Source organism: Oreochromis aureus, linkage group 13 (genome assembly GCF_013358895.1).
Source record: "Oreochromis aureus strain Israel breed Guangdong linkage group 13, ZZ_aureus, whole genome shotgun sequence".
NCBI classification, from domain to species: Eukaryota; Metazoa; Chordata; class Actinopteri; order Cichliformes; family Cichlidae; genus Oreochromis; species Oreochromis aureus.
The window spans coordinates 22,193,288-22,220,067 of NC_052954.1; the positions used below are offsets into that span (position 1 = coordinate 22,193,288).

General features: G+C 40.4%; 1 protein-coding gene across 1 annotated transcript; it reads left to right on the forward strand.

The window, feature by feature from the left end:
- The first annotated feature begins 599 nt into the window (after window positions 1-599).
- Window positions 600-26,172, forward strand: LOC116322234 (protein FAM53B-like). The gene is made up of 5 exons (XM_031742259.2): window positions 600-757; window positions 12,713-12,971; window positions 15,574-15,628; window positions 17,654-18,486; window positions 24,953-26,172. Exons 2-5 carry the CDS (start codon window positions 12,891-12,893, stop codon window positions 25,289-25,291), a joined length of 1,308 nt encoding a protein of 435 aa, XP_031598119.1. The 5' UTR covers window positions 600-757; window positions 12,713-12,890; the 3' UTR covers window positions 25,292-26,172.
- The last annotated feature ends 608 nt before the right edge of the window (window positions 26,173-26,780 follow it).

Genomic DNA, 26,780 nt, shown 5'->3' on the forward strand with positions numbered 1-26,780 from the left:
GGATTTTTGTGGATTGATTGAATTACTTCAGCATGTAACGGTGAACTTTCCATGGCGAGACGTGGACGAACAAGTATTTCAGACCTTTTCGCACTGAGTAATGACTACCACTGGTACACTGGGGCGCAATAAGGCTTTAATTAACGATTATAAACTTTATTTTCTCGTGGTTCACGTTATTACGTGACGACATGTCTCGTTGTTTTAGGCAAAACGCATGGCACCGTGGTAGCAACTTTCAGTTGAGTTGTTTATCTTTGCTTATTTTGACTCGACAACACTCATTTATCTACTCAACATCAATGAAACGGGCTGCATAGTAATAAAAAATGAGCACGAGTATTGTAAATGCCCGAGGGCACTGGAACGTACCAACTCGAAAAGGGTGGGGGTGCAAGTTGTAAATAAAACTTCGCCCTTTGTGTGTTGACATATTGAAGACTTTTGGTGTTTCTGGATTAATAATTATAACTTTACGAGAACACTGCACAACAACCCGGTGTCCCCGTGTCCGCATTAGTTTGCAAGCCGGTTAACTTGTTGCTCGTCTTTCCCCCCGCTGACTTGAACTGCATGTGTACGCGGATATTGTTACAATCAATGCTGAAGGCAGAAGCTCAGCTCTCAGCTGCTTGCAGTCTTGCTTGGTCCTACGCTGAGGACGCTGGACTGGCGGCTGCAATTGCGATAAGCTTTTTCTTTTTCGCTTTCCGTTTGTTGAAGATGACCTAACCTCGAAAGAGCCTCTGCTAGCCAGGTAGTAGCACGTTAGTTAAATTATATGCACTGAACGTCTTTGTCTTTGTTTCTTTCACTGCTCTGAAGTTTACTCTGTTCTTGCTGGGTTTCCCCGTGTAACTTGTAAGGTTACTTTAAGAAAACATAAATGGCTTTTTTGGGGATGAATTTCTTAAAAGAGTATAAACCTTTTTTTTGTTCTTATAAAAATAAAAAATAAGAATGTGGCGTGTTAAACTCTTTTTGGGTGACTGCAACTTAATTGTTCTGCATTCAGTTGTTATGGAGTTTCTAAATAAATATATGTATATAAAATAATCTGCATGACCGACCTGGTGCTGCTATAAATGTCCCCGCATAATAACCCGTTTTGAGGTTTAGGGGCTTCACACAGGCAGCAAGCTCTTTGAGGCTGCAAACTCCCCCTTCATCTGTCAGGCAATGCAGTGAATCTGAGACTGCTGTAAACTACACAGTACCTGTAGGTGGAGAAGCAGTGTGGTTGCTTTGCAGCATTGACACACAGTTCCTCACCACAACCCATGAGATGATGTTAAGAGACGCTTTAGTGCTTTGAGTCATAAGGCTTGGCTGCACAAGTCGCACCAATCTCCACCGCACATTTAGGTTTTTGTTCTCTTTTCAGAGAGGAATCTGAAATTACTAAATCTTGTGTTTTTTTTTTTTTGTGTGTTTTTTTTGTCCTGAGCATCAGAGTAGGTGCTTTTTTAGGCTGAGGAGCCCGAAACTATTGGCCACTTTGTTCTTCCTCAATTTCAATTCTGTTTTATCAGCTAATATATAAGGCTGCAGCCTTGAAGTACAACCAAAATATACAATGTGCTTATGACTACGTGACAGAGATGCATGTATTATAAACTAAGGCTATGATGTTATACATATATGAAACTGAAACCTGCATGATAAGAACTGATAAGATGCTGATAAGAACACTTATAATTTAGGTTTGTTATCTGCTGGCATAGCTACGAGGCCTCTGTTTTGTTTTAGGCTTAAACTGTAAACGAGGACTCTGAATATAGGGCACAGTGGCAGCAGAGCACTAAACTGCTTATTTGTCATCTTTGTTTCCTTTGTGGGTTAGGAAGTGTTGGCGCTTATGTTTTGGTACTTATGTTTTGCCCTTTCCGATGCTAACCACAGCTGGCTGAGCTTTGTGGACACCATCAACACCATACCCCGAAGAACTGGTTTGGTATGAGGGTACATTAATTGGAAATATCTGGGAATTTTCACAGGGACAGAAGCAAGAGGTCGTCCTTGACTAGCTAGGTTGGTTGGTGAACTAAACGTGAATTGCCGCTTATTTGCAGAAAATGAAATGTCTTCGCAATTGCAAAGGTTAGCTGAAGTTCAGATTGGAAGTGAAGCAGAGTGCTTGGGCAGATTTAATCACCTGTCAACTCTAGTGACTATTGGCATGCTGATAGAGGTGTCTCACAAATGCGGGTTTGGCTTAGATGTGACCTGTTCTGAGTACTTCTTATCTGCTTTTCCAGTTTGGGGAAGATTTTGATCACTACACAATGCTTTGATTTCCAAAATAAACTATTGCTGGAATGTTTCAGCTTGGTGTGAACAAGTTCATGAATCTGCAAATGTGTTGTTTGCGCTTGCAAATTATTATGTCTGACAAGGAGCAGGGTGGAAGTGACCTGTCCTGGTGCCAGAGGTTCGCAGAGGTCCAGAAAACGAAAGCAATCTGTTGTCTTCTATATGTTACTTTGGCTGTTTTATTTAACTTCTAACACGTTTGGAAATGTTGCTACTGGCTAAGCAGGCATATTGAAACAAGTCAATCAACAGAACTTTTTCCAAAAAAGTGAAAACACTCCTCGCGTTGAGAAGGGAGCAGTTTACACATTTTCATCACAGTTCCTGGTGATCGCTTTTTGTACTTAATGTACTGCAATTGTGCTCAACAACAGCTCTGGTATTGTTCATCTGTAGGCTTGTTTTGGACATACTAGAGACATAATATATGGAGGCAATTAAGGGCGGTGGGTTTTTAAAGGGGATTGCTCTGCACTCCAGTGTGTGCTTAAGACGCACACATTTGCAAGGTCTTTGTGTTGCAGAAAAAAGGCCCTATTAGAACTCTATTCTGTCAGTGGGCAGCTGTGTGCCTGTGTGCTGAGCAAGCCACTGGCCCATTCTCCGTCTGTGTGAACAACTCTCACTCAGTCCACATGCTGACGCACATGCTGCCACTTTCACCCCTCTCGGTCCTTTGCTTTTTGCCTTTTTTGCATTTATTAATCATGCTTTTTCTCCTATTTTTGACTGTTATTTGTCTTTCTGTTCCACTACTGCTCCACTGTTGCTCTCTCCCTCCCTTGTTCCCTGACCAAAGGCATTATGCAAACCTACCAGAAAAGGATTGTTAGCCATGGCTGTCTCTGCCACCATGGTACTCTTTATTCATTTCAGAAGCTTCCCTTTCTTCTCTGTGGCCTGCAGTCATAATTGCTGTGGCTTCAGACACATTTAAACTCACCCCCACCTCCCCATTTAGTCTTAAAGAAGTTAAAAACAAATACCTCGGTTATTTGACTCTGTCAGTGTATTTGTTTCATTGTCAATATTCCTCGTTTTGTTTATTCCTTCCTCATTAACATGATGGATTTGTAAGTCTGGCGTCAAATCGCCCACAGAGCCACAGACCAGCAGCTGAAAAGAAAAGAAAAGAGGCATTCTCACATACACCAGAGAAGCACTCCCCCAACCCCCCAAGACACGCACCAGACTCTACTTAAAGATGAAAAGCATTCTGGGATGCAATAGAAATGCTCCAATGAACACTCTGCTCTAGTCTTTATGTGGCGATAGTGAGGAATTATTTAAAAAAGGGAAAAAAAGGATGCCTACCGTGTTTGACTCTCAAATAAGTCTTTATTTATTTTTTTTAGTCGTTTGCATATCCTCTATGTGGTATTAATATGTTGTGTCCATGTGCATAACCTGTATTCTTCTGGAAAACCCCAAATCCCAGGTGAGCCAGTATTTTCTCTTGCGTTGCCTTGTGTCATCATAACACCACACTTATGAATGGCAGCGGTTGGCATTCTACTGTTTATTTTCCTCGGCTGCTTTGGATTGGCCTTTCCTTACAATATGAGCCAAAGCAACTCCAGTCTCATTCATGCCGTTCTTTACTGTAGATCCAGCCTGATGAAGGAATCTCCCAACTGAGTCCTTTATTTATTAAAAAAAAAAAAAAAAAGACAGAACTGAAAGCTTCTGTTAGTGTACAGACAGCCTTATCTGATGTATTTTTAGAACCTGTTTTCCACAGTTGTGACAAAACCTAAGCATCTAACTTCCTCTTTCAAGTATTAGGACTCTAATTAATAATGACAATCATTTTTTGATGTATACTAATGTGACACTTAATGTGTCACAAGCAGGATTGTCTGGTCACACTAGCTCAGGGGTCTGCAACCTTTTACACCCAAAGAGCCATTTGGACCCGGTTTCCACGCAAAAGAAAACACTGGGAGCCGTAAATACTTTTTGACATCTAAAATGAAGATAACACTGTATATATTCTTTTTTACCTTTGTGTGAACAACTAAGGTGTGCTGCTTATGAAATCCATGAAGTGCTACAGAGAAAATAAAATTATATTTATGTAATCAACACATTTTGAACTCTTAAAGAAATATAACAAAAGGAAAGACACCAACCTGAACTAAAATGATCCATGTAGCAAACAAAAACTGTTGTCAGCAGCCACCCTTATATCGCCTTTGGGCTGTTGGAGCCTTGACCTGACTCTTAAAAATAATTGGAAAAAAGCACTATGCTGCTGAAAAATGAAAAATAGATATTTGCAAAATTCTGCCTAAATATGTATTTTACCTGGTTAATGTGTGCGGCGGGGCGTGGTTTGCAGCGCCGCTGCAGGGGAGGCGGACGCACCTGAGCGACACCCGCAATCACGCCTCGCTGCCTTTACGTCTGTACTATCTGTGCTGTTGTGTTGTTGGTGGTGTATGTCGGGCTGTGAGCTGAAAAGCTACAGCCGGCTGTATCGATACAGCAACCGTGTGTGAAAAGTGCTCAATAAAGAGATGCTCAAAAGCATGCTCATGGAAACATCGTCGGGTCTGCCGTGATTTGTTTACAATGGGACTTCTGCTCCTGAACCTCTGCGCACAGAGTCCGCAAATCGGGGCTATCTGAAGTCAGTTTACGCAGGACTGTAAGCTGTCATCTGTCAGGCGTGAACGGTGTTTGTCTTTAACATAGTTCACGGTGGAGAACAGCTGCTGACATAATGTGGATCCGAAGATCCATAATTGGCCTACCTGGGGTTGAAAGTCTCGATAAATGCACGGCGTTTGGTGGTACGCCCGGCTTCCGCGAGTGTGACTCTTATTTTGAGCGATGAAAAATAATAGAATATAATTTTATTTTTATATTTCAATATCACAATAATCTTCCAATTTAGAACTACGAGTTAAAAAGAACTAACATAAATAAAATACACTTCAGCTAAATACTTCTAATTTATTTGCCCAAACCACGCGGAGCCGCACTATAAGGACTAAAGAGCCGCATGCGCCTCCGGAGCCGCAGGTTGCCGACCCCTGCACTAGCTTCTCATGACTAGACTTGCACTAACATTATTATTGATTGGTAATCTAAAGTCATACTTTTCCCTCCCGTGGAGTTGTACAACATATTGGTTCTCGGTATTTGGGATGGACTCTGTTTTACATACTTGTTTTACATGCACCTGCATGTCATTACACAGAAGCTCAACAAGTAGCTAGCTGTGTAACATATTAGATTACTTGAATCAGATGAGCTTATTAACTGCCTAATAACAAACAGTATTATTAAAATGTTGTATATGGAGATGTAACTGAAGTATTACAATTGAGAGTCTTAATTCAGAGACTGATTGGAATTCTACTGTGTATTATATACTATGCACAGAAAGCTCCTAGTCCAACTAGGAAATGTAGAAGCTTTGTCTACGGACATTATCTTGAACTTTACACAGTAGCAGTTTACTTTAATCCAGCACCAATTTGATTTGCTTTCGTTTTTCAACAAAGATGAGTGCAAACCACGCATCCCACAATTTGAATGTGAAATGGCTTGTTTAAATTATTCAGAGTCATCATTGCTGAAACTAACAGAAATGTTTTAAATTGATAATATGTCGTCTTCTTCCTATTTAGCTCTGCTTAACATAGGACTCGTGAGTCCAACATTTTCTGTATGTGGTTATTTCAATGAAAAAACCTTAAAATGACACGTCTTCAGTGGGATTTTCAAATATCTGTTTTACATTCCTGTTACACATTATGCTGAGCAGTCAGAGGGTCCATATGGTGAGCTGAGCCCCCTCATGAATGAATGAATGGGCTGATGGAATGCTGCTCATAGTTTTTGTTCTGAAAATCTCCCACCCATACTCACTAAAAACTCACCCACATCTCCAAAAAATATATGTAATAGAGCAACAGAAAGTAATTGATTAATTACTCAGTGCTGCAAACATATTTTAGGAACTATCGGTGGAACTTGGCTCCAACAGGGCCGCATGGCTAAACGGCCTCCATCTCTCATGATGGTATGTGCAGCACTGTTTTGCATGGCGGCTTCATACACAAAGTCAGTGTAATTGTTGTTTTGTAGAGCCCTTCTGCTTAGACTCCTCTTGCATATTACAGCAGACCTACTGTATATCTTTATGTTAATAAGCATGAGTATGCGAAAGCTTATGGCTAATTAACATACCATTACATATGAATATTACAAAAGCTTATTTTTCAACCTAGATATACACACTTTGGCATTTACACAAATGCATTTTGTGCTCATTTGGACTGCACACTTCACCACAAAGCTTTTCTAACTTACCACTAGTGTCCTATTTAATGTCAGTGAGGAAGCAATTCCTCCTGCTTCTCCAGTCACTGCTGTCACGAAATCATCTTCATTTGTTTGATTTTACGCCATTGTGCTTCACATAACAACAGAAGCACTTTTAACCTCTCATCGGCTGCAGCACCATGGGCCGCTGGCTGTATACAACACTTTCATGGACTACTTACATGCTGTGAAGTCGCTCATGAATGTATCATCTTTCCGATTCCTGTTGACCAGGTGTACTTTTCCACTTTATTTAGTTTTTATTTACGGTAGTCAAAAGTTCAGTACACTTATATTCTTTAATCTTTCATTCTAGAAATGATATTTTAAGTTTGACTTTTCAGGACACTTTATAGAAATCAACTGGTTTTAAGAAAATGTATTTGTAAATTATGAGCTCTATAATTTTAGTGATTACAGTGTACATGATAATATTATGTGTTAGACTGAAGATGACTGCTGCTCTGCCAGAAGCATGCGATCTAGCTTTTTCTAACAAGCATGGTTGTTAGAATGTGGTTAGCATTGGTAAACTATGGTACAGTAGCCACATCTCTCTGACAGTTTTTCAGATTGACTTTGACTCATTGATGACTTATGCTTTGACTGCTGTTAAAAATCTCGTGTAATAGCACTAGTCAAAGACCGTTAATTTTCAAGAGTGTTAAATTTTTGGATTTACTTTTATTCTTTTCCCTAGACAATGTGGAGTTTGGATTGGAAGGGGCGGGGCATTTGTCTAGTAATTTAGTAATTTGTTGTTTTTTTTCTGCTTCAAACTAGAGGTATTATATTGATCTTTAAAAATCCACTATATAGGGTACTTATTAGATCATTGGTACTGACAGTGAGTATAACATCACTTGTTTATACAGCATAGGAATGGCCCCTCCTATTGAGCTAAGCAATTGCCGGGGATTGCTAGCAGAACTGGAGCCTCTGGTGTATGTAATGTACCCCTAATGGATTAGAGCTCTAGTGTGCATAGAACAAAATGGAAGAAACCACAGGCAGAAAAGCAAGGATTGTTGGGTCAGTTGGAGAGGACAGTATAATTAGTGTGGTACCTACTCAAACACCTGATCCTATGCCTGTCAAGCTCCTTAAGCTTTCAGTTAACTAAACCCCAGTCTAAGAAACAGAGGTCAACCCCTAATAAATTTAAGGCTACCCTAAATAGAAAGAGTATGCTGTGTTTGCAGGTTACATGTCAGAGTGCTTCACGTTAGTAAACTGGCCTTGCTCAATACTCCAGTTTCCTATGACAAACAGATTTACTGATAAAGACTGATGAGCTGTCCAGACATTATTCTTCACTAGATGGGTGACATCTGCCTTTTTCACATCACCAGTTATCATTGTTGTCTTCTGTTGTGTGCTTGGCTGCTATGGCTACCTATTAAAATCCTAGAAACAGTGTACCACCTAGCAACTGTTTTGTGTCTTAAGTCAGAGTGAAACTACCCCAGGAAGTATCAGAGATTCATTTTTGTTGGAAAAACCCCAAAACAAAAACTTTAATGCTTTACACTGTGGCAATTTTACCTACCATATAGTAGATAACATATCCGCTCTCAGGCTGTAAATCTATGATTAAATAAATGTTAATGTGAAATGATGGTAGGATATGTGTATGTGAAGTTAACTCGTTGCCACAATGCTCGGTGGATATCACTTGGGGCTTTCTCCTTTCATGTATTTAGTAATGACACACCCAATTCAGCAGTGGCATGTCATGTGACCACAAGGGAAGTAGAACTCCTACTGCGCAAAGGGAAGTGTGCTTGCTTATGTGAATTATGTTAGTGTCTTCATGCCAACATAGTCGAGATAAGAAGACCAGTATTAACTGGACTTGCAAGTTAATTCTAAAGAAAGCTTTGGGGTTCATGTTTACTGCTCTTATTTTTATTGCAGATCTGTTGTTAAGAGTAACAGCAACTTAAATTGGAGCTTCAAGGCTGTATTCATGCAGAGATTAATGGTCAGTGTCATGAGAGAAGCATTCAGGGTAATCTCCCAAAAAAGGCCACAACTTGACTACTAAAAATACTTAGTTTCACTGAATAAGCTCTTCAGTGTTTATGTACCTTTGAAGGAGTAGACGGTACTAGGGTGATAGCCAAAAGATTCAATGGTATGTCTTGACCTCCCAGACCATTTTTACAACCTCGACCACATTATCCAAGAGAGGGGTCGCTGTGTGTTCACCCTGAATTAACAATGGACATCATAGGCTTTCACAAAAGAAAGCCTCCTTTATTCTTTTTAAGGCTTTCATTTAGTTTCTCATGGACATCTGAGCTATTTAAAACAGGTGTCAGCGTCTAGGCTTTTCCGACATTTAGTGCCACTTTGATTAAGGAAAACTGTGGCAGTAATTTAAATTAACCTTATCAAAACAAGAATATGATCTGCCGAGGCTTTTCAGCCATGCCATATTTTGAATATTTGGGCTTCAACATTTCATTAGTGCCAAATGAACTGGTTTCCTCCAAGTACAGCAACTGATCAAAGTCCTGACACCAGACGCACTCCACACAAGTATGCAGCAACGAGAGCCAATTAGTGATGGACACCAAACACCCCGTCACAGAACTTTAGGGGGGCGCAAATAGGCTTCTATTCATCTGCCCGTACAAATCACAGCCTGGGCAAAGAGCCACATTATCTTAGCTGCTCTTTCTTGTGCCCTCCTGAGTCACTGACTATTGTGAGCCAAGAGCTGCTGTCTGCACCCCAGCATACACAAATCAGTTCTTAAAGTACCAGTGGATTTTAACTCAGTTATGCTCAACATTTTGTTAGTTTGATAAGTTACGACTAAGCAAATATCATATATATTTGAGATTTTTTGGGAAAGATTTCCTTTATTTGAATCAAATAGGGCTGAAATGGGATCCCACAAAACTAATGATGAATCTCAGTCGTCTCTCCTTGTCAGGCAAAGCAGCATTGCAAGTTGATCTATAGCAAGTGGAAGTCTTTGACTAAATCAGTCAGTGCTTTCCCTGTTCACTGTTTTGTACTGTTGAGCTATTTAAAAAAAGTAATTGGTATAATAAAAGTATTAAGTAAAAAAAACAGCACCTGTCCCATGACATCTATCATAATATGACACTCTAATGAAGGGAGAAGTAGCTCTTCAAGTTTCAGTTTTACGCCTCATTTAGTATCTGCAATGTCTTCTCTGGTAATTTAACTGTAAATGATGAGACATCATCATTTAAGTCACTTGCCTTTGTTTGATGATCAGCCTGACTCATGATAACAAAAACGGCATTTTTCTGTGTGGGACATGCAGCTGAGTTTGTGAGATTTTGTCTGGCTTTATGAAACATAGTTAATTTAAAGCTTAGTAAAATTGATAGTGTAATGTAAGGCTGTTTGATCATAATCATAGCTATTTAACAGTTGTTCAGTGACTTTGGAAACAAATTTACTGAGCAGTAGATTTCCTCAACAGTGCATTTCCTTCCTCAGGGGTGGGGTACAACCCTCACTATCACAAATCACCCAGCCCACAGTACAGGTTCCACTACACTGCAGTATTGTCACAACTAGGTAGGACTTCTAGGTGTTCATTCATGACCCCACAGATAGTATCTTTGCACCATGAAACAAGCACATGAGTGCAACAGGTTTATCTGCGGCCCTTTAAGATTGCTTTCAAAACAACATGTTATCCGCAGGGCAAAACCACCTTGTTTTAAGATGGTATTTTTCAGATGATCCAACCTCAGCTGTCATTTCACCACTGCTTGGTGAACAATGCTTTTGTTTTCAGGGAGGCAAGAATGGAAAAAAGTTGATGTTTTGCTGGATATATAAAAACACAGTAATGATTGTTTTTATAATCTTTGAAGACCAAAGTTTTACTTAAAAATGATATTTAATTATTCTCCCAGTGGAGTGTAACAGTGACCCATCAAACATCAGATGAACTGATAACTTCCTGGGTTTTTGTTAGGACTGACATCTAGTCAAACAAAAAGGCTTTTCAAACAGTGTGATGTAGCCAGCAAGGACTCTTGCTTTGAAGAGCAAAAATCTGATCGGATCTGAAAATGACTCTGCACAAGTGCTCTACACAGCCCATTAAGCTCTGCTTTCCCCATCATGAGAAGTCGGTTCATTAAGTAAGCATGGCTCCAGGCTTGAATTCACACTCGTCCTGCCCTCTCCCATGACCCTGCTTGCCAGACACTACACACACAAGTGCAGGTTAGCATAAGCAGACATGCATGTACAGAAACACATGCACAGCTAGCTCTTGTTCTCAGAGATTCTGTTTCAGCCTTGATAGGACAAGTCACACTTCCTACCCGCATCAGTCAAACGGCACACTATAACAACCTTTACACACAGCCGTCACGCTCCTCGACCCTTATTCTGATTAGCACAAACATACACACACAGCAATACATTGCCGCACCCATTACTCAGTGTCACTTCTAATCAGTAGAGTAATCTGCAAAACTGATCATGAAGAACATGCTCTTTACTTTTTACTCCCACTAACAGTACCACCTTCTCTTGCCTGTGGAGGCCCGGTTGTGCTCCACCGACTCTCTGAAATGAATGGAGATAATGGGAGTCATATGCCGGCTGTTGGTTTCAGGCAGGCCTACATGAAACATTTATTTGCTTAGTCTTTATGTAGTCATGGGGCTGGAAACAAGAAAAGGGACAGAGATGACATTGTTAAGTAGGAATACATGACTAGACTGGTTTAAAAAAACAAAACACTTTTTATCGATCCATGTTGTTGTTTTTGTTTTGTTTTTTTTTTCCTCTACAGAAGTCAGTTTTTTCAGTGGTGCACACTTCTCCGTAAAGCATCTTGTGTTAGTGCAACAACCCTTACTTAACACAAAACCACGTTTCATGGGCAGGATAGCATAGTAGGCCTGGAAGATCCATTAGCCTCATGTGTTGCTCCAGTGTCGAAAGCTGTCATTAGCCAGCAGTTGATTGGGGATCTGAACTATGCTGGTACTCTCTAATTGGATACTGTCAGTGTGTTTGGTGGTTGGTTAATGACGGAGTCCAAAGCCACTGCAGCTACTCTTATTAAAGAAACCATAACTGAACTTGCCCATCATCCACCATAGTCATTCACATGCATTGAAAAACATCAGAAAGGCTGAGTTGAGCAGATGTGACAAGGCATGTTTGTCCAAAAAAAAAAAAGATATAGACCATCTGCCATACATATAAAGCTTTTAACGGTTGTGTTTACCGAAGCAGCTACTATCTGGACTTTGCTATGTGTGGGTGCAGGCAGTCTTTGAGTTAACCGCAGCTTCATATATGCTTCTTTTCTGTTCGTGTTTTCTAGCCACATCTGTAGTCATGTGACGTGAGTAACGTCTTTTCCTGGATTAGCCAAAGCTAGCCTTCTGTTACAGCATGTTTAGATTCCCCCATGTTCAGGGTAATATTGCTGACAGGCTAAATGTTCTGTTATCCACAGGGATGAGGAAGCAGTTTAACATATATCAGCACATTTTGTTTTAAAGCTAGTAGCTTGATAGGTGTCTGTATGTAGTGTGTGGATCTATATTGATGACTGAAGGGTTGCTGCAAGTTTTTGGATTTTAAATGCTGAATGGAAAAACATTAGGTGTGCATATAGCAAACATGAATCGCATTCACACCGTGCCCCTTTCAATCACTGTTATGGGTATGTTAATTAAAGCTGTGAGGAATGTTGATGTTAAAGTGATTTATCTGTGAATGACAGTTATCACCTTACAGATTGATTTAAAAGGCCACTTATTTGTGAGAAACCTTTCTCTAAAGATATGTTTTAAGAAAAAAATACAGATGCTATGTTTTTTTGGTGAAAAATCTTAATGAGAATGGCACAGAACAAGTTAAAGCAGCCACAATTGGGGTTAAGAAGTCAGATTTGCCGCACTATTGATTGTTATGGCTATGCTTAAACCAGAGCTTTATTTAGGCCCAGCTTCCTGCTCATGTCTTGCAGCCAGAAACATCCTTTGCACTTTAATTCAATTAGTAATGTTTTTATTTCCCCTTTTTTTTCCCATTAATACAGAGATTGGCTGACATTTGAGAGACCTACCTCCACCACCTTCACGAGTACTGCTCTTCAAATGGGAAATCTTCATCTGCTTGTTGCCCAAATGCACTGTCTGCCCTCCGCTCGCATATAAGATGGCTGCCTGTGGCCTTTTTCTGCACCTGAACAGACTGGAGCAGAGCTACTTGCTACCATGGTGATCATTTTCTCACAAACACTGGAAAAGAAGAAGGCTGCCAATGATGTAACGTCCAAGAGCATCGAGAGACGGCTGGTGAGAGAAACTTTACGTTTTGACTTTCACACAAGGCAAACTTGTAGGTAGTGTACCCACAAGCATGTTAGACCACAATAAGTTGTTCAATAAAGGAATTTAGATGTCTTCAACTGTCATTAATATGATAGATAAATTTTCACTTTTGAGGTTCTCTTACTCAGATGAGACATTCAGTGTAAGCTTTATAATTGTTCCATGAAGACAAAGAGTTCTAGGATGTGTTAGCCTAGAACAAGAAGGAACCAGTTCCCTAATAAAATAAAGGGAACTGGTTCAAAATCATTCCAACATGTCAATGCATGGTGGATCAGTGGTTATAGCTATTGGCTCACAACAAGAGGGTTTCTTCAGGAGCTTTTTCCTACTAGTGAAAAAAAAATGGTGGTTTAATGTTGCCTGTGTCAAGACAGTCTTGCAAAAGACATTCTAAATGTCAAGAGTTTCACTTCCTGAGACTGGTTAACAATCCCCTGGTAATCACCGGTTGCTTGGGAAAAATGTGTATTCTCCAGCCGGTTGGCAAATGGTTGCAGGAGGTTGCTTGCTGTCACTTGGTGAAATTGGTTGCGAAGAAGAATGCTGCACTGAAAACCTCCTCCCAGATTGTTGCAGCCCCCCCATAGCGCACACCAACTACTCTGAGTGGTAATGAAATGGTGAAAAGTGTGATGCAAAATGGAAACGGTGATGTTTGCTTTCAGTATAAAAGCTGTGCCTTTTAAAATTTTCTAGTTTGAGCGGTAAGGCTCAAACAAAGTTTGAATATTGCCAAGTTTTTGGTACAGCACACTCTTTGCGACTGATTACACCCAACAAAGGTCAGCGGCCTCCAGCGAGCAAGTCAGGAGAATAAACGTTATTGCTTAGTGAATGACCTGTGTGACTAAAGCTTTTAAAAAATGCAGTGTATGGAACAAAAAGAAGCTTTTTTTTATTTCAGTAAAATGGTATTTTTGGGGTGTCACCCCTGAGAATTATTTCACTTTTTTAAACCAGCACCTAGGTTTCACTTCTCAAAGTAAAATAAGGGTTATTTACATTTTATTTTTATCTCACTACTCCATTCAGACAAGCACGGAAGAGTAGTTTTCACTTTCCCGCTTTTATCATACTGCTTATATGCAATTTTTAATCTACAAAATCTCAACACTCCTTCAAGCGCTTGGATGGTGAAAGATCGCAAACATTTCTTAACACATTTAACGTCAATGTGATTTGTTCTGAAACGTCCAGGAATTATTTTCTTGGGCCCAACAAGTCTTAAATGTTTTTCTTTTGTTAAACCTCAGAGGCCAACGTAAGTCTTATATAATGTACTGTAAACTGTAATCACATGCATATTTGAAAAAAAAAAAAAAAATCAAAAAGGCTTATGGACAGAGGTTTTTCACTGCTACCTTTGCACTCATCAGCTGCTCACGTTAAAGGCCTGGGGGTTGAGTGTGCTAATTCTGTCATTTGATCGTCTTCTATGGCACAATAGCCTTTATTTTGAGTTCTAGGCTTGATATCTTAGAAAACTTTTTTTTTTTTTTTGTTATAATAACCTCGAGGCGAGTCACTGCAGTGAAGTGTGGCATTTTCTTTTTTGTCCTGTGTGCAGACAGCCAACACCCTCTTGTAAGAAATGAACTATGGGATGGATGGGTGTCTGATTAAAAGATAAGTGGGTGTAGGCAAAACTGTTTTACACTCCCCTAATAGCTTTTGTACCTTAAACCCGAGAAATAAAACAGGTGTGTTACAAAATTTAGTTAAAGGTTCTTTTGTATTGTAAAATCATTGTCCAGCTGTCCTTGAAGGTATTTCATGCACCCTGCAGTGAGTTAAAGGATAATCTTTAGTGAATAGTTTCCAGCTCTGACAAAAGTGAAAGTGTAAAACCAGTCCAAAAGAGTGTAGTTCACCCACTGGATAATGGACTACACTCTTGAATCCTTGAGTTTTAAGTAGCAGCAATAGCAGCGATGGTGTGTTAAGCTGCTTGTGCTAGCTAGCTAGCTTGGGTAGGTGTAACTGTAGTTTACTATGATGTCAAAGCACTTGAGACTTAACTAACTTTAAGCTTGGAAACTATTTAAATGTGCAAGTCTTACAAAAATGTATTAAAATTTATATACAAGCGGAAATTATTATGAAGTGGAAATTAGTGCAGTTTTTTGTTTAGTAAGCTCGTTGGGAAACACCCTACATATTCAGCTAGAATGGAGCAAATTAGCATTCATTTGGAGTCTTTATTCATGGAGTCTAATGCTCACTCTTTTGTGCGCTGCTTACTCTCCGCCTCCTCTTCAGAAATGTATCTAATTCTTTAGTCACCAGCTAGTTGCTGAGTATGAGCTATTTGCTGTGAACCAAAACGGTAAACTCGCAGACCATAAAACTTAAACAGTAAGCTTAAAGTAAGTAAGCATTTGCATTGGCTTTGGTTGACGCAGATCTTTGACTGTTTCACACTGGTTGTTTGGCAGCAGCGTGTAAATAATCCTGACCTCAAAATGAAGACAAATCAGTCTTCTCATTTGATTTGAGGGCTGAACTTTTGTTCCTTGGCTTTTGTTTCTGACTTTTGCTTTATGTTCGCCTGTGCCCTCAACAGTGTGAGGTCCCCACCATGAGCAGAGGGACCACCCTCCTCTCCCGTGGAACCGTAGGTGAGTTATCTTCATTATCTCTCTTTATGTCTTTCTGTTTGTCTTTCCCCCTTTGCTCCTGCTTCCATTTATTAAACGCCATCCCTCTGTGCTCTGCATTTAACCTCTGGAAAATAGCAGTGGCTGATTATTTGTTAAAAAACATTTCACAACTGATATAACACAAGTAATTGTCCCCTTTAATTCCCCAATAAGTTGAAGTATCAAAATCAGCGATTGCAGTTGTCTTGTTGTTTATCCCCTGCCACACTCGATCACTCACTTCTCCCTTTTTCCATCTGTCACTCATCCCCCACTCATGATCAGAGTGCACCTGCCTCCACACAACGTTGCACAGCACTCTCATGGGAGTGAACTGTAATTGAATATTCTGCTGCCTATGTCAACAATTTCCCTTTGGCTGTGTTAGTGTAATTATCCTCTGTGTTAAAAGAAATGCTACTGTAAATACAAGGCCAGCTATCTCCCACCGCCCTTCTTTTTTTTTTCTTCCTTTTTCCCCCCCCATTTCTTTGGGGTAAAGATTTTTCCACTGTTAATCCTGACATTAAAATTGGCTAGCGTGTTTTGTTAGTTCGACCACTTGGTCTTTTGCTTTCAAATGGTGGCCTTTTGAAGTTCATCCCTTTCTCCTTTTGTCCAGTTGTTTTCCTAACATTCCTGTCAGGTCGTCACTGTAGCCCCCGTACATTGTTTGTCCAGCCAAAACAATGATTTCCGTCCAGTAGTCTGGGAGAGAGCGTGCCAGAATTGGAGGCAAGCATCCAAAAGGATGGTTTTTGGATCAGCAAGGGGCTCTTTTTGACAAAAGCTTCAATAGATTCGAACTTAGCCACACTTCACTGTAGGTGTATTATCCTCCACAAGACTCTTTTGTCCCGATGGTGAGACAGCTGGAAATTCATACTGCTTTGACGCATATCCTACTAACCATTTGACTAATGGGAGTGACTGCCCAACTGTTTCACTGGCTGATTCTTATCATAATGTGTAGTTCATGTTTTTGGAATCAACGTTCTTGCACGTCCAAGTTTTAAATAGTCAGGAATGTTACTGCTGGAAACTTAAAAAAATGGCCAACATAGCAGTCAGTGGAGTGAGCTGGTTCGTGCTGAGGAAGAAAATTTATTGTAATCTGGGTTTTTTTTTTTTTTGTTTTGTTTGTGTGTGTGTTGATGTTTTTAACCACAGTATTATTTATTTATTTGCATATTTAACTCTAAAAGTAATGGAGGCAGAAATGTGTTTCTCATGCTCAGCAAGAGTAATGTGCCAGTAAGAACTCACAGCTGAGGTTTCACTGCATGTTCTGCAGCTGTTTATGTGAAAAACAAGCAGACACACGGTGATCTTGTTGAGTCCTACTGGGCATGTAGTGTGTTATACTGAGCACTGTGACTTTTGGGGGAGGCAGCCAACTTTTTAAGACTTTTAAAACATTTCCATCTTTGAATGCACTGATGTTTTTTCCAGAAAATGACTTTTTTTTTTTTTTCTTTCAACATTATTGGGAATTTTCATTCCAGCTTTCATTACAGTTACTGAGGAACAGCACTGGTTTGAACTGTCATGGTAGTGTTATTTCCTCTAGGCATAACTTTGTCAATCATGTTAATACAAAAAAAAAAAAACACCACCCCCTTTTTTTTGTAATTCTCCAAAGCTCATGATTTTTTCTTCTTTTGTTGTTGTTGTTGGTGTTTCTACTTAGCTGTTTCTTTCTTCTTAGTTAAATAGCTCACCGTTGCAGTTAGCAGACAATAATCTCCCTTTATTCTTCCAAACAGTTTGTTCTTACACCAACCAATCCTCTTTGCCTTAAGCTTATTTCTGCTTGTGTGTTTCTTTGTGTCTTTGTAGTTAAGTACTAAATTATCCTTCCAGATATTGTTGCTAGAATTCATCATGCTCTAGTTAACAAGTGCAGTTTTTGCTTAATATTGCTTGTCGCACAGATAAAGATGTGTCAGAAGGGCTGCTGTTGAGGTCAATTAGTGTGAGGCTTTTATGTTTTTCCTATTACAGAGGCAGATAGATGGTTGGATATGGGGCGAAGCTGTGCCACCCAGCAGAGAGCTCCATGCCAGTCTGGTACTGCTCTGTGGGATGTGACGCCTGATCACAACAGCCACTGTGCCAAGGAACCAGGCAGCACGACAGCAATCACCAGCCTGATAAGAGATCTGAGTCTCTGCAGCAGCACTCACGCCACATCCGCCACTGCACACTACACCACTACAGCCACCAGCCAAACTCCTACAGCACCCCCGAGCAAACGTCAGTGTCGCTCTCTGTCGCTCTCTGAAGAATTCACTGGCTTCCGCTCATCTTGGAGGCCCCAAGGGTCCCGAGTATGGACAACGGTTGAGAAACGAAGGTGCCACAGTGGAGGGAGTGTCAGAGGAGGGGGGAGCCATTTTCCCACCATGCAGCGTAGCTCCAGCTTTAGTTTGCCCTCACACTCCAGCATCACTTTTGATGGAATCCAGGACCTGCCATTCTTCAACCAGCCGCTGCCTCTCCACCCTCAATTCACTGCCTCTCCAGTCTCCCCTACCTCTCTTGCCACACATCATCACCACTCCCAAAATCACGTCTTCCTCAGGCCTCTCTCACTTTCCCATGAGCAGATCAGCCTGCCAGAACACCAGAGGGAAGAGGCATCGGAGACCAGCTCTACAGACTCCACCCCAGAGCTGGGGAGACGAGCTAGCCAAGGAGCCAAGGGAAAGGGGTGTTTGTCTCGGAGCAAGTCTCAGCCCTGTGTGCTAAATGACAAAAAGGTCGGCATGAAGCGTAGGAGACCAGAAGATGCTCAGGAGCAGCGGCCCTCCCTGGACCTGACAAAGATGACTCAGGTTAGCGGGAAATGTTGAACATATGTTGACCTGCACAGACAAGCACTTACATATTCATTGATTTGAATGCATTCAATTGGAATTTGACTAATTTCAGAGTTTAATATTACATGTGTTTGCTGATTGAACACAAATGAGTATCAGCTTATTTCTAATCTTGCTTTAATGCTGGGAAATGCGCTCTGTTGCATTCACTTTAATCCTGAACCAGATGCACTTACAACACAGACAAATGCTTTTTTGTTCTTAGACTAAAGGGAAATTCAAGACATCTTCAAACAAAACTAAGTCTGTCTCTTTCTGTCAGAGTTTGATCAGGGAGTGGATTAAATTAAACTATGTTAAGTTTTCTGCGTCGTCAGTTCGAGGCTTCGAGGCCAAGTGATCTCAGGCTTTCCTCCCTCTAGCTTAGGGAGCGGTGCTTACTAAGAAAGCATTCCTCATGTTCAGTCACGCTGCCTTGAACCACGCTCTAGCAAGCCCCTCTCAGGTTTATAATTTCATTAACTCTGTTGGGTAAACAAGTCCATCCAAAGGTTGGACTTCTCACCATTTATTTGCTTCCTCTCTGCAACTCCTAGCCAATATTTCTACCTGTCAGAAAAAGCGGCGGTGAATTATGGGTATATTTTGATGCATAGAGCTCTGGATGGATTTCCCAATGTCAAGGGTTTTTGTTCTTTTGTAAGGTCAGAGGAAACAGTGCAACAGCCAGAGAGTAAACCCAAACCCAAAATAGATCCAGAGAAGTATTTTAATGGCATGAACTCTTTTGATTCTTGGCAGTGCTGTGTTTCTTCTTTTTTTCTAGTGCCCTGAAAGATCTTGATCTGATTCTTGTATCACATTCAGCTCATTATTTATGTGAATGCTCTGGGAATTGTACACATTGTGATATATTTACCCATCCTTTCCTGATCACATAAGTCATTTGATACTCAAAAATCATCCTTCACAGTACCTTGTGTCAGGAGAATATTGTAATTTTCCTGTCTCTTACTAGAAAGTCATCATCAGTTCATCCATATACCCCCCTTTTCCTTTCTAAAATAATATTAGTTCCCTGCCAGTCATACTTAGGACCTAGCCAGGGATGGATTAACAAGGCATGGGTAATGGAGCCTAGCAAACATGTTTCCTCTTGTATTGCCAGCTTCTAAGAGGGGAAAAATCAGGCATGCAACATATAAAGAACGAATCCACAAACACACACATGGAGCCAGTTTTACATTAACTCAACTTGCCATTAGTCGCTGCCATTACTCTGCTAGTTATAGACTATTGTCAGAAAATTATCTATTCTCAAAGGTTAGTGGGTCAAAAAAAAATTTCACTTTTTTCGGGTGTTGGAGTTTACTTGCATGAGTGCATGTTGATGAAAGGAGTCCGGTCGTGCAGGTTAGATGGGTCATTTCAGATCTACTGTAACCATGTTTACATTCTCACCCTCATGCACACCTCAGGAAAGTTACCAGTAAAGCATTGCATACAGCACAGACAGTATGAATAATACGTGCTCCCTTGCTTCATTTTCTTTTCCTGTTATTGAGACTTGATGTCAATAACTAAACGAGGTCAAGTGTGGCCAGGAACTTAAACAAGCAGGGTTGTAATATCTCGCTCTAAGTTTAATAAACCAAAAGCACCAAGAAGCTACCGCTGGAGATTGACATTGTTGTTACCAAAAGTGGTTGACCTTTGTGAGAGCCTAGGGAAAGAAAAAGATCCCAGCTGGCAGACTCTCTGGAAAAGGAAGTGTTAATGTGGAAAACTAGGGCTGGTTACAACCTGTGTCTGATCTACTGGGGACAGAACATGCAAAGTACTGCCAGGGCTGGGAATATAATAGATTTTACCAACTCTAATGGGAAATCAGTTATTTAATGTTATCTTTCTTCTGACGTTATATGTTTGAGCATCACAAGACTTCTTAACTGGCCTCTGTGTCATTGAAGTGGCAGTTTTTTTTCCCCTGGTTACGCACACACAATTCCTCCCACTCTTTCTCAAGAACTGGGTGAGTCTAATGACAGCATTATCACCTTTCATACCTACGTAAACAGTAGATTTAAAAAAATTTTTTTTTACCGTAGGTGTGTTTTGAGTAATGCTGTCTAACATTGATTAAAAGAATAGCAAACGTGTTGTAGATGGGGCAGGAAACTGTGACACTTGTCTGAACTGCAGCGGATAAAGACAGGTGTTGTTTGATTAATTTTCTATGGAACGTGCGGCAGAGGCTTGCCAAGTGAAGGATCATGGTGGTCAACAAGCCCTCAGTGTGTGTTAGTGGAACATGGTGTAATTTGGCCTCTAGATTCCTCGACCACGTCAATGAAGGCGGGTGTGAATTCTGGGGATGTATGTCATGCTAATCAGCTATAACTTGACTACCGTGGGGATTTACATGCAGCCACCCCCAAAATTCCTTGAATGTCCTCCCAGTCAGCCATGTAGATGAGTTATCTCTGCCTGCACTTCCACCTTGGAGTGTCATTGTTGTCTTTTTTTGGGGGATTGTTTTTTTTTTTTTTAATGGAGGCTATCAGGCATAGCAAACTCCATACCCCTTGCTGAATGATTGTTGACACTTCTTGCACAGTGCATTTGAGGAAGCTGTGTGCTTCAGTCCAGCCTGGTCAGTTAACTTCAGCTGGGCTATTGTACATTTTTGTCCAAAATATTTAAGTGTGTGTAAGTGTGTGTGTGTGTGCACGCGCACGCGTGTGTGTACAAACTTTTATCCCTCTCTATTAATATTTTTTTTTCTCCTGGCCCAAGTTCAAGCTGCTCTGGTCTTCCCCCTCCTTCTTCCATCACACACACTTCATTCCTTGGATGGCAGACATGATGATCATAGCTGAGCCCTGCATGCTTGTGGGAACACCTAGGTGGGCGTCTTGAGGTGCAGCTCTCACCGGGTATAATGACATGTTGTGACTTGTCATAAATGAGCATTGTAGAGCATCGCCAAACACTAGTCTGTAGTGATACATTATTATCGCCTACACTTTTTCAACATCTGACAGCACAACACTTTTGTCTTTCATCATCATTTTACCTCTGGGCATTTGCATGAATAAGCTGGGCATTCTGTCTGCAGAGGAGTAAATTCCAGATGAATACACACACCAAAGCAAAGACTGTGCGTGAATGTCTGTTATAGTCTCCGGTCTTTGCTTGCACCTCCTTGTCCTCTCTTTTGTTTTAACGTTGTTTGCTGCTGGAGGTCTGATTGCATGTCATCCTCAGACCAGTGTGTTGCTGAATGTTTATGTGACCTAATTTCGGCACAGAGCTAAACCAAAGAAGCACCATCGACTCGTATACTAATAATCTGAAGTTGCACAGTGAATGCAATGTAAAGTACCTGCACCTCTTAGTAGTGTACTATATGTATGATTGTGGTTGTAGTTGGGTTCACAGCAGGACCTTTGCATAGCTTTTAGCTCGGTGATTTTTGTTGTTTACCCAAATCATCAGGAGGGTATTTGCCTAACCTCCTGGCATGTGTTTGTGCTTCTTTGACAGCAGCTGCCTTTTGAACCCATGCTCTAAATAACATCCTTACAGTCCAAGCCATTGTTGTGTAGATCACAGTATAAAATAATCCACACTTACTATAAAAAATACCACTTAGCTCTAAAATATGTGTTCTTATAGGATATTGGTGAATATTAAACATAAAAACCAAAAACGTATAAATCAATTCAGGGGATGTCGTGTCTTTGCCTCTGCCATCAGCGTTACTATTAGAGTTCAATTTTTCGATTTAACATTCAAACATGACTCACTGGAAGGCATGCGTGGCTGTGGTGGACCTGATGTGTCACATATAACTGAAAACCATGCTCTCATTTCCCTTAATGTGTACGGGAACATCGATGAAGTTGTATGGTTAAAACATGGTTCTGCTTGGGACTATGCTGAGTTTTGCAGAGGCACGTATACAGTGCTGTGCAAAAGTCTTGAACCATCCTTCATTTCTCTATATTTTGTTAAGAAAATGTAAAATAGTTGTTTTTCTAACATGTGAAAACATACAATGAAATGTATCTTTATTCCTCAACAAAGCTTGAACTCACTTAGACAAGCTTTCTTGGAATTTATTTAAGTATACCTTAATGTCTAAAGATACAATTTAAGTTGATTATTTCCTAAGTTGTCTATTACATGTAGACATAACATAGGTTCATCCTATGTAGTAGGTGCCTTTTTTATGCTTGAATGATTTATGGGTCAATGTTAAGTGGCTTCAGAAGTACCAAGAAATGAGTGAAAATGCAGCCAGTGTCTAAAGAAAAACTTTAAAAAGGCTGGCTCCAGACTTTTGCACAGTACTGCACATGTTGTAGCTGGAGCTGGAGTTACAAAGATAGGGTGCTCTTGGTCAAATTATGAGTGATAGAGAAGTCATTTGAATGAATCGGAGTAATACACGTCATGATTTTGAGCTGCATTATTGACGGGTATTTCTACTCTTGAATATTACACAAATTTATATCATCATGGGAATACTAATTATCATTTTAAATAATCACTTTAGATGATGACACTGTTGTTTTCTTTGTCCTTATTTATAATTTTTTTTGTTTTTTTACTAAAATAACATCATTGCCTAGCCTGTCAGTCCAACTATATAGTCCAAGTTGACTATGACATTAACAGACTCAAGAATTCCTCTTTTGTATTTCTGCTTCTGGTCAATGTGCGTTTTATTTTGCAGAACAGATGTCCCAGACCCGTGCTATTTAAATGCACTTGCCAAATCAGCAAAAACTGAAAGGAGCACATCACCAAGACTCCAGAAGTTCACTTTATTAGTCATAGTCTTTACAATCTGCTGTATTGTATTTTCTGTGGATTAGGACGAGATGTGTAGAGTTTAAAATCTTTCAAACTCATGTTTCAGTTTTTGTTGTTGTTTTATTTGACACTTTTTTCCAATAGCTTTTTTTGTGCTTGATTAATCGTTTAAGAAATCTGCTCTTATATTCTTTTAAAAATGTTTATTGTGGTTCTCCAACCTTAAATGAAGTGTGTTTCTAAATAGGGCTTATGAGGATAATAACTTTGAAGTGGTTTTTCTCTGTGTATGGTTAGATTCCTGGTAATGGCAGTGGGTAATATGAGACATGACAGGTCTAGGGTAGCGAGCCCATGTGTGTGGTAATAGTGATTTGTGTGTGTACATGGGTGTTTTTCATCTGGCAAAGCTGGGTACACAGCAGAAATCTAACCCTGCTCCCCCAGCCTACCACCACACCCACCCAAATCCCAGTCAGGCTCAGTAGATTTTATAGAAAGCATATTGTATAGAGGCAGCCTCTCCACCTCCTTTCTCTCTTGCTTTCGTCTCCTCCTCTGCTGTGATAATTAGTAGTGGGGTAATACCAGGGGTTGAACTGAGAGAGCAAGAGCTCTGAAATCCCCTTTTCCACTCCAGTGGGGTAACTACAGCAAAGGCCTCCCACTCCTCACATGATCACCTCAAGCGTTTTCAGATGAAGCATGGTGTGTTTGAGGTACTTGCATGTAAAGTTAATCCTGAAAAAGTGAGCTAGCCTTAAACTTAGCCAGCCAAAATCCTATGTTATAGTTTTCTCTTGGACAAGGAAACGGCAAGCCTGCTAAAATGAGATTTGAGAAAGGGTGTCTCCAAGCTCATTGTAAAAGGAAAGGCAATGTCTCAACACATGCTAGGGAACATTAGAGGTGTCTGTCATGAAAGCCTGGGCTTTATAGAGAAAACCTCATCTCTATTCACCTCCATGCCTCCAACATCTGCTGCTGAGGGCACTCCAGAGATCATTAACCCCTTCGCTGCGCTGCACGGCTGCCTTTCTTTGTTGCAGGGAGGAATTCAGGGTGGAAAGAGAGCATGAAAGCAAACTGGGAGCCAATGTCTTTGTGAATTGAGTCTCTTTAAGGTCAAGTTTTGAGAGCAAAAACATAGGCAATTGTTCACATCCAGATTGTCCCTGGCACTCCCTAGTGTGAGCTACAAAACATCATAACAACTGTGAACAACAATGGCTTAAATAAGAAATGTCTTTTACCATACAGGGTTGGGTTAGGTATGTGTTTCAAAGTGGTTTCCAGTGATAAATAAGCCTAGAGCACAGTTTGACACGAGATACATTTTGTGGTTTGGTGCTCATTTCAGTGTTTTGCTCAAACAAACCAGAGGGTTAGCGTTCTGTGTATACTCTTCAATGCCTTGTGCGTGTACTGGTGTTTTTGCATGTTTACATGTTCACATGCCATCAGTGAAAGGGAAAGCCGGCTTTTAAGATGCCCCAACTGAAACCCAATCTCAAACTGACATTCTGGGAAACTCTGAGCTCAAATTCTCCCTGACATAGTCTTTGACTTCTGTAGCTCTTCATCAGAAAGAGGCCATGATGTGAGCGTGTGCAAAAATGTCCAGGCTAACGTGGTCTTTTCTTTTTCTTTTTTTTTTCAGACTTTACAGAGCTTAAGCTGCCCTGGATTCTCATCTAGCGACAACTGCCAGTCAGTCCTATCCCCGCCCACCTTCGACTTAATCGACCAACCAGATTCAGACTTCACAGGCGTGTCTGAGCTGGGACTAGAGTCATGGCAGGAAGTGATAGGAGATGACGAGGAAGAAGATTCATCTTACGAGGATAGCGACTCCGCTTGTAGCGTGGACTCACGGCCTGGGTCTCCTGTAGGCATCGAAGATGGTAAACGCACCCTCTGGAAGGGTGACTGTGGGACACAGAGGGACATTTTTCAGCTGGGGGGAGAGCTGGATCTTGAACAGATTGAAAGAAACTAAACTTTGCATCGATGATTTTAAGACTGCGTCTGGACTGTTATGGTTGATGTACCGAGAAATGACTATTAAGATAAATATGAGGAAAAATAATAGCTAATTTTGTAAGGGAAAGGCTTTGAAAAGACAAGGATGGTGATACATATGATGAAGCATTGCATATGTTGCTAACGGCTGGCTTCTTTAATGACACCTTTGCCTTGAACATTCTTACTGTTTGTTTAAAAAGCAGTAACCTTAGTTTTTGTGTTTTTTTGTTTGTTTGTTTGTTTTTTTTGGATCAGATATTCAGCTTAACTCAGGAGTGGGAAATTGAGGGTTTGTCTTAAATAAGTGTCTCAGCCCCCTGCTGTCTTTTAACCTGATGACCTTTCCAAAGTCAGCTAACCTTAAGTTTGTAGTACTGTAGCAGTAGCTGGGCTCTCTTATATTTAGCTCAAGATTGTTTTTCCAGAGAAAGTGGAGGGCATCAGTAATGGGGTGACACAGAAAGGGGCAAAGACAGACTAACCCTTGGCCTTCCTCTTCATCTTTTGTGCACACGTGAAAATCTGATTTTGTTTTTGTTTTTTTTTGCTGAATGTAGGCTCAATAAGCTTTATGTGGAGTTCAGAAAATGTAAAGTGCCTTCTTCTGGATGCTTGCTGTCTCAGTTCTCTTCAAGAAACTTGCCTCAATTGAAGCCACCTTTTCTGACCCAAATAGACAAATTGTATTTTTGAATTAAACACTGAATCTCAAATTTTCAGTTCTAACATCAGTGTATATTTTTCTAAGTAACAGTTTTTTTATGAGCTGTTTGTGCAGGAGCAAGAATATAAGGTCTTTGTTCTATAAGAATGAATATGAAATAAATGGACATCCTGCACTCTTGTCTGGTTTAATTTGAGTTTTGTCAGTTTGTAATGACTGCTGGGTGGTAATCAAGATTTCTGTAAAAGATAGCTTTCACTCAGACAGATCAAAAGTCTGAACATGCTGCAAAGTTTCCAGATAATCTTTAGAAGCCATACCCACACGCAGTCGCTTCCTGCATAACATTTCAGAGCCATTTCATTGAAGCTCACTCAGCTTGTATTGTTTTGAATACCCACAGGTACATAACGTGATTATGCAGCAAATCGTTTCTCTATAAATGTTTTCTCTGTACAGTGGCTACCTAGGCTATTGAAGAATACAGCAAGTCAGGTTTAAAAAAACAAAACAAAGAAACTTATATTGGTTGTGTGCAGGTCCCAGACAAAATGGCAGGATGTCTAGCAATGGAATATTCCTGCCCAGTAACCCTGCACTGGCCAGAGGAGGTGATGTCAGGAGAAAATGTCTGGGGAGCCAGACATGTCGACCGGACAGGGTTCTTCCACTCTGGGATTTCCTATCATTTCTGTCCAAGTTTCTGAAATAAACTCAAAGCACCGTCACCTTAATAAGACTAACCTCCATTTAATCTATTTAGATTAAATTTGAGTCTTGTCTCATCATCATCATTGTT

Coding starts and splice junctions, on each gene's coding strand:
- LOC116322234 (XM_031742259.2), top strand. CDS start 12,891: ATGGTGATCATTTTCTCACAAACACTGGAAAAGAAGAAGGCTGCCAAT. Junction 15,629..17,653: donor CCTCTCCCGTGGAACCGTAG/GTGAGTTATCTT, acceptor TTCCTATTACAG/AGGCAGATAGATGGTTGGAT. Junction 18,487..24,952: donor ACCTGACAAAGATGACTCAG/GTTAGCGGGAAA, acceptor TTTTTTTTTCAG/ACTTTACAGAGCTTAAGCTG.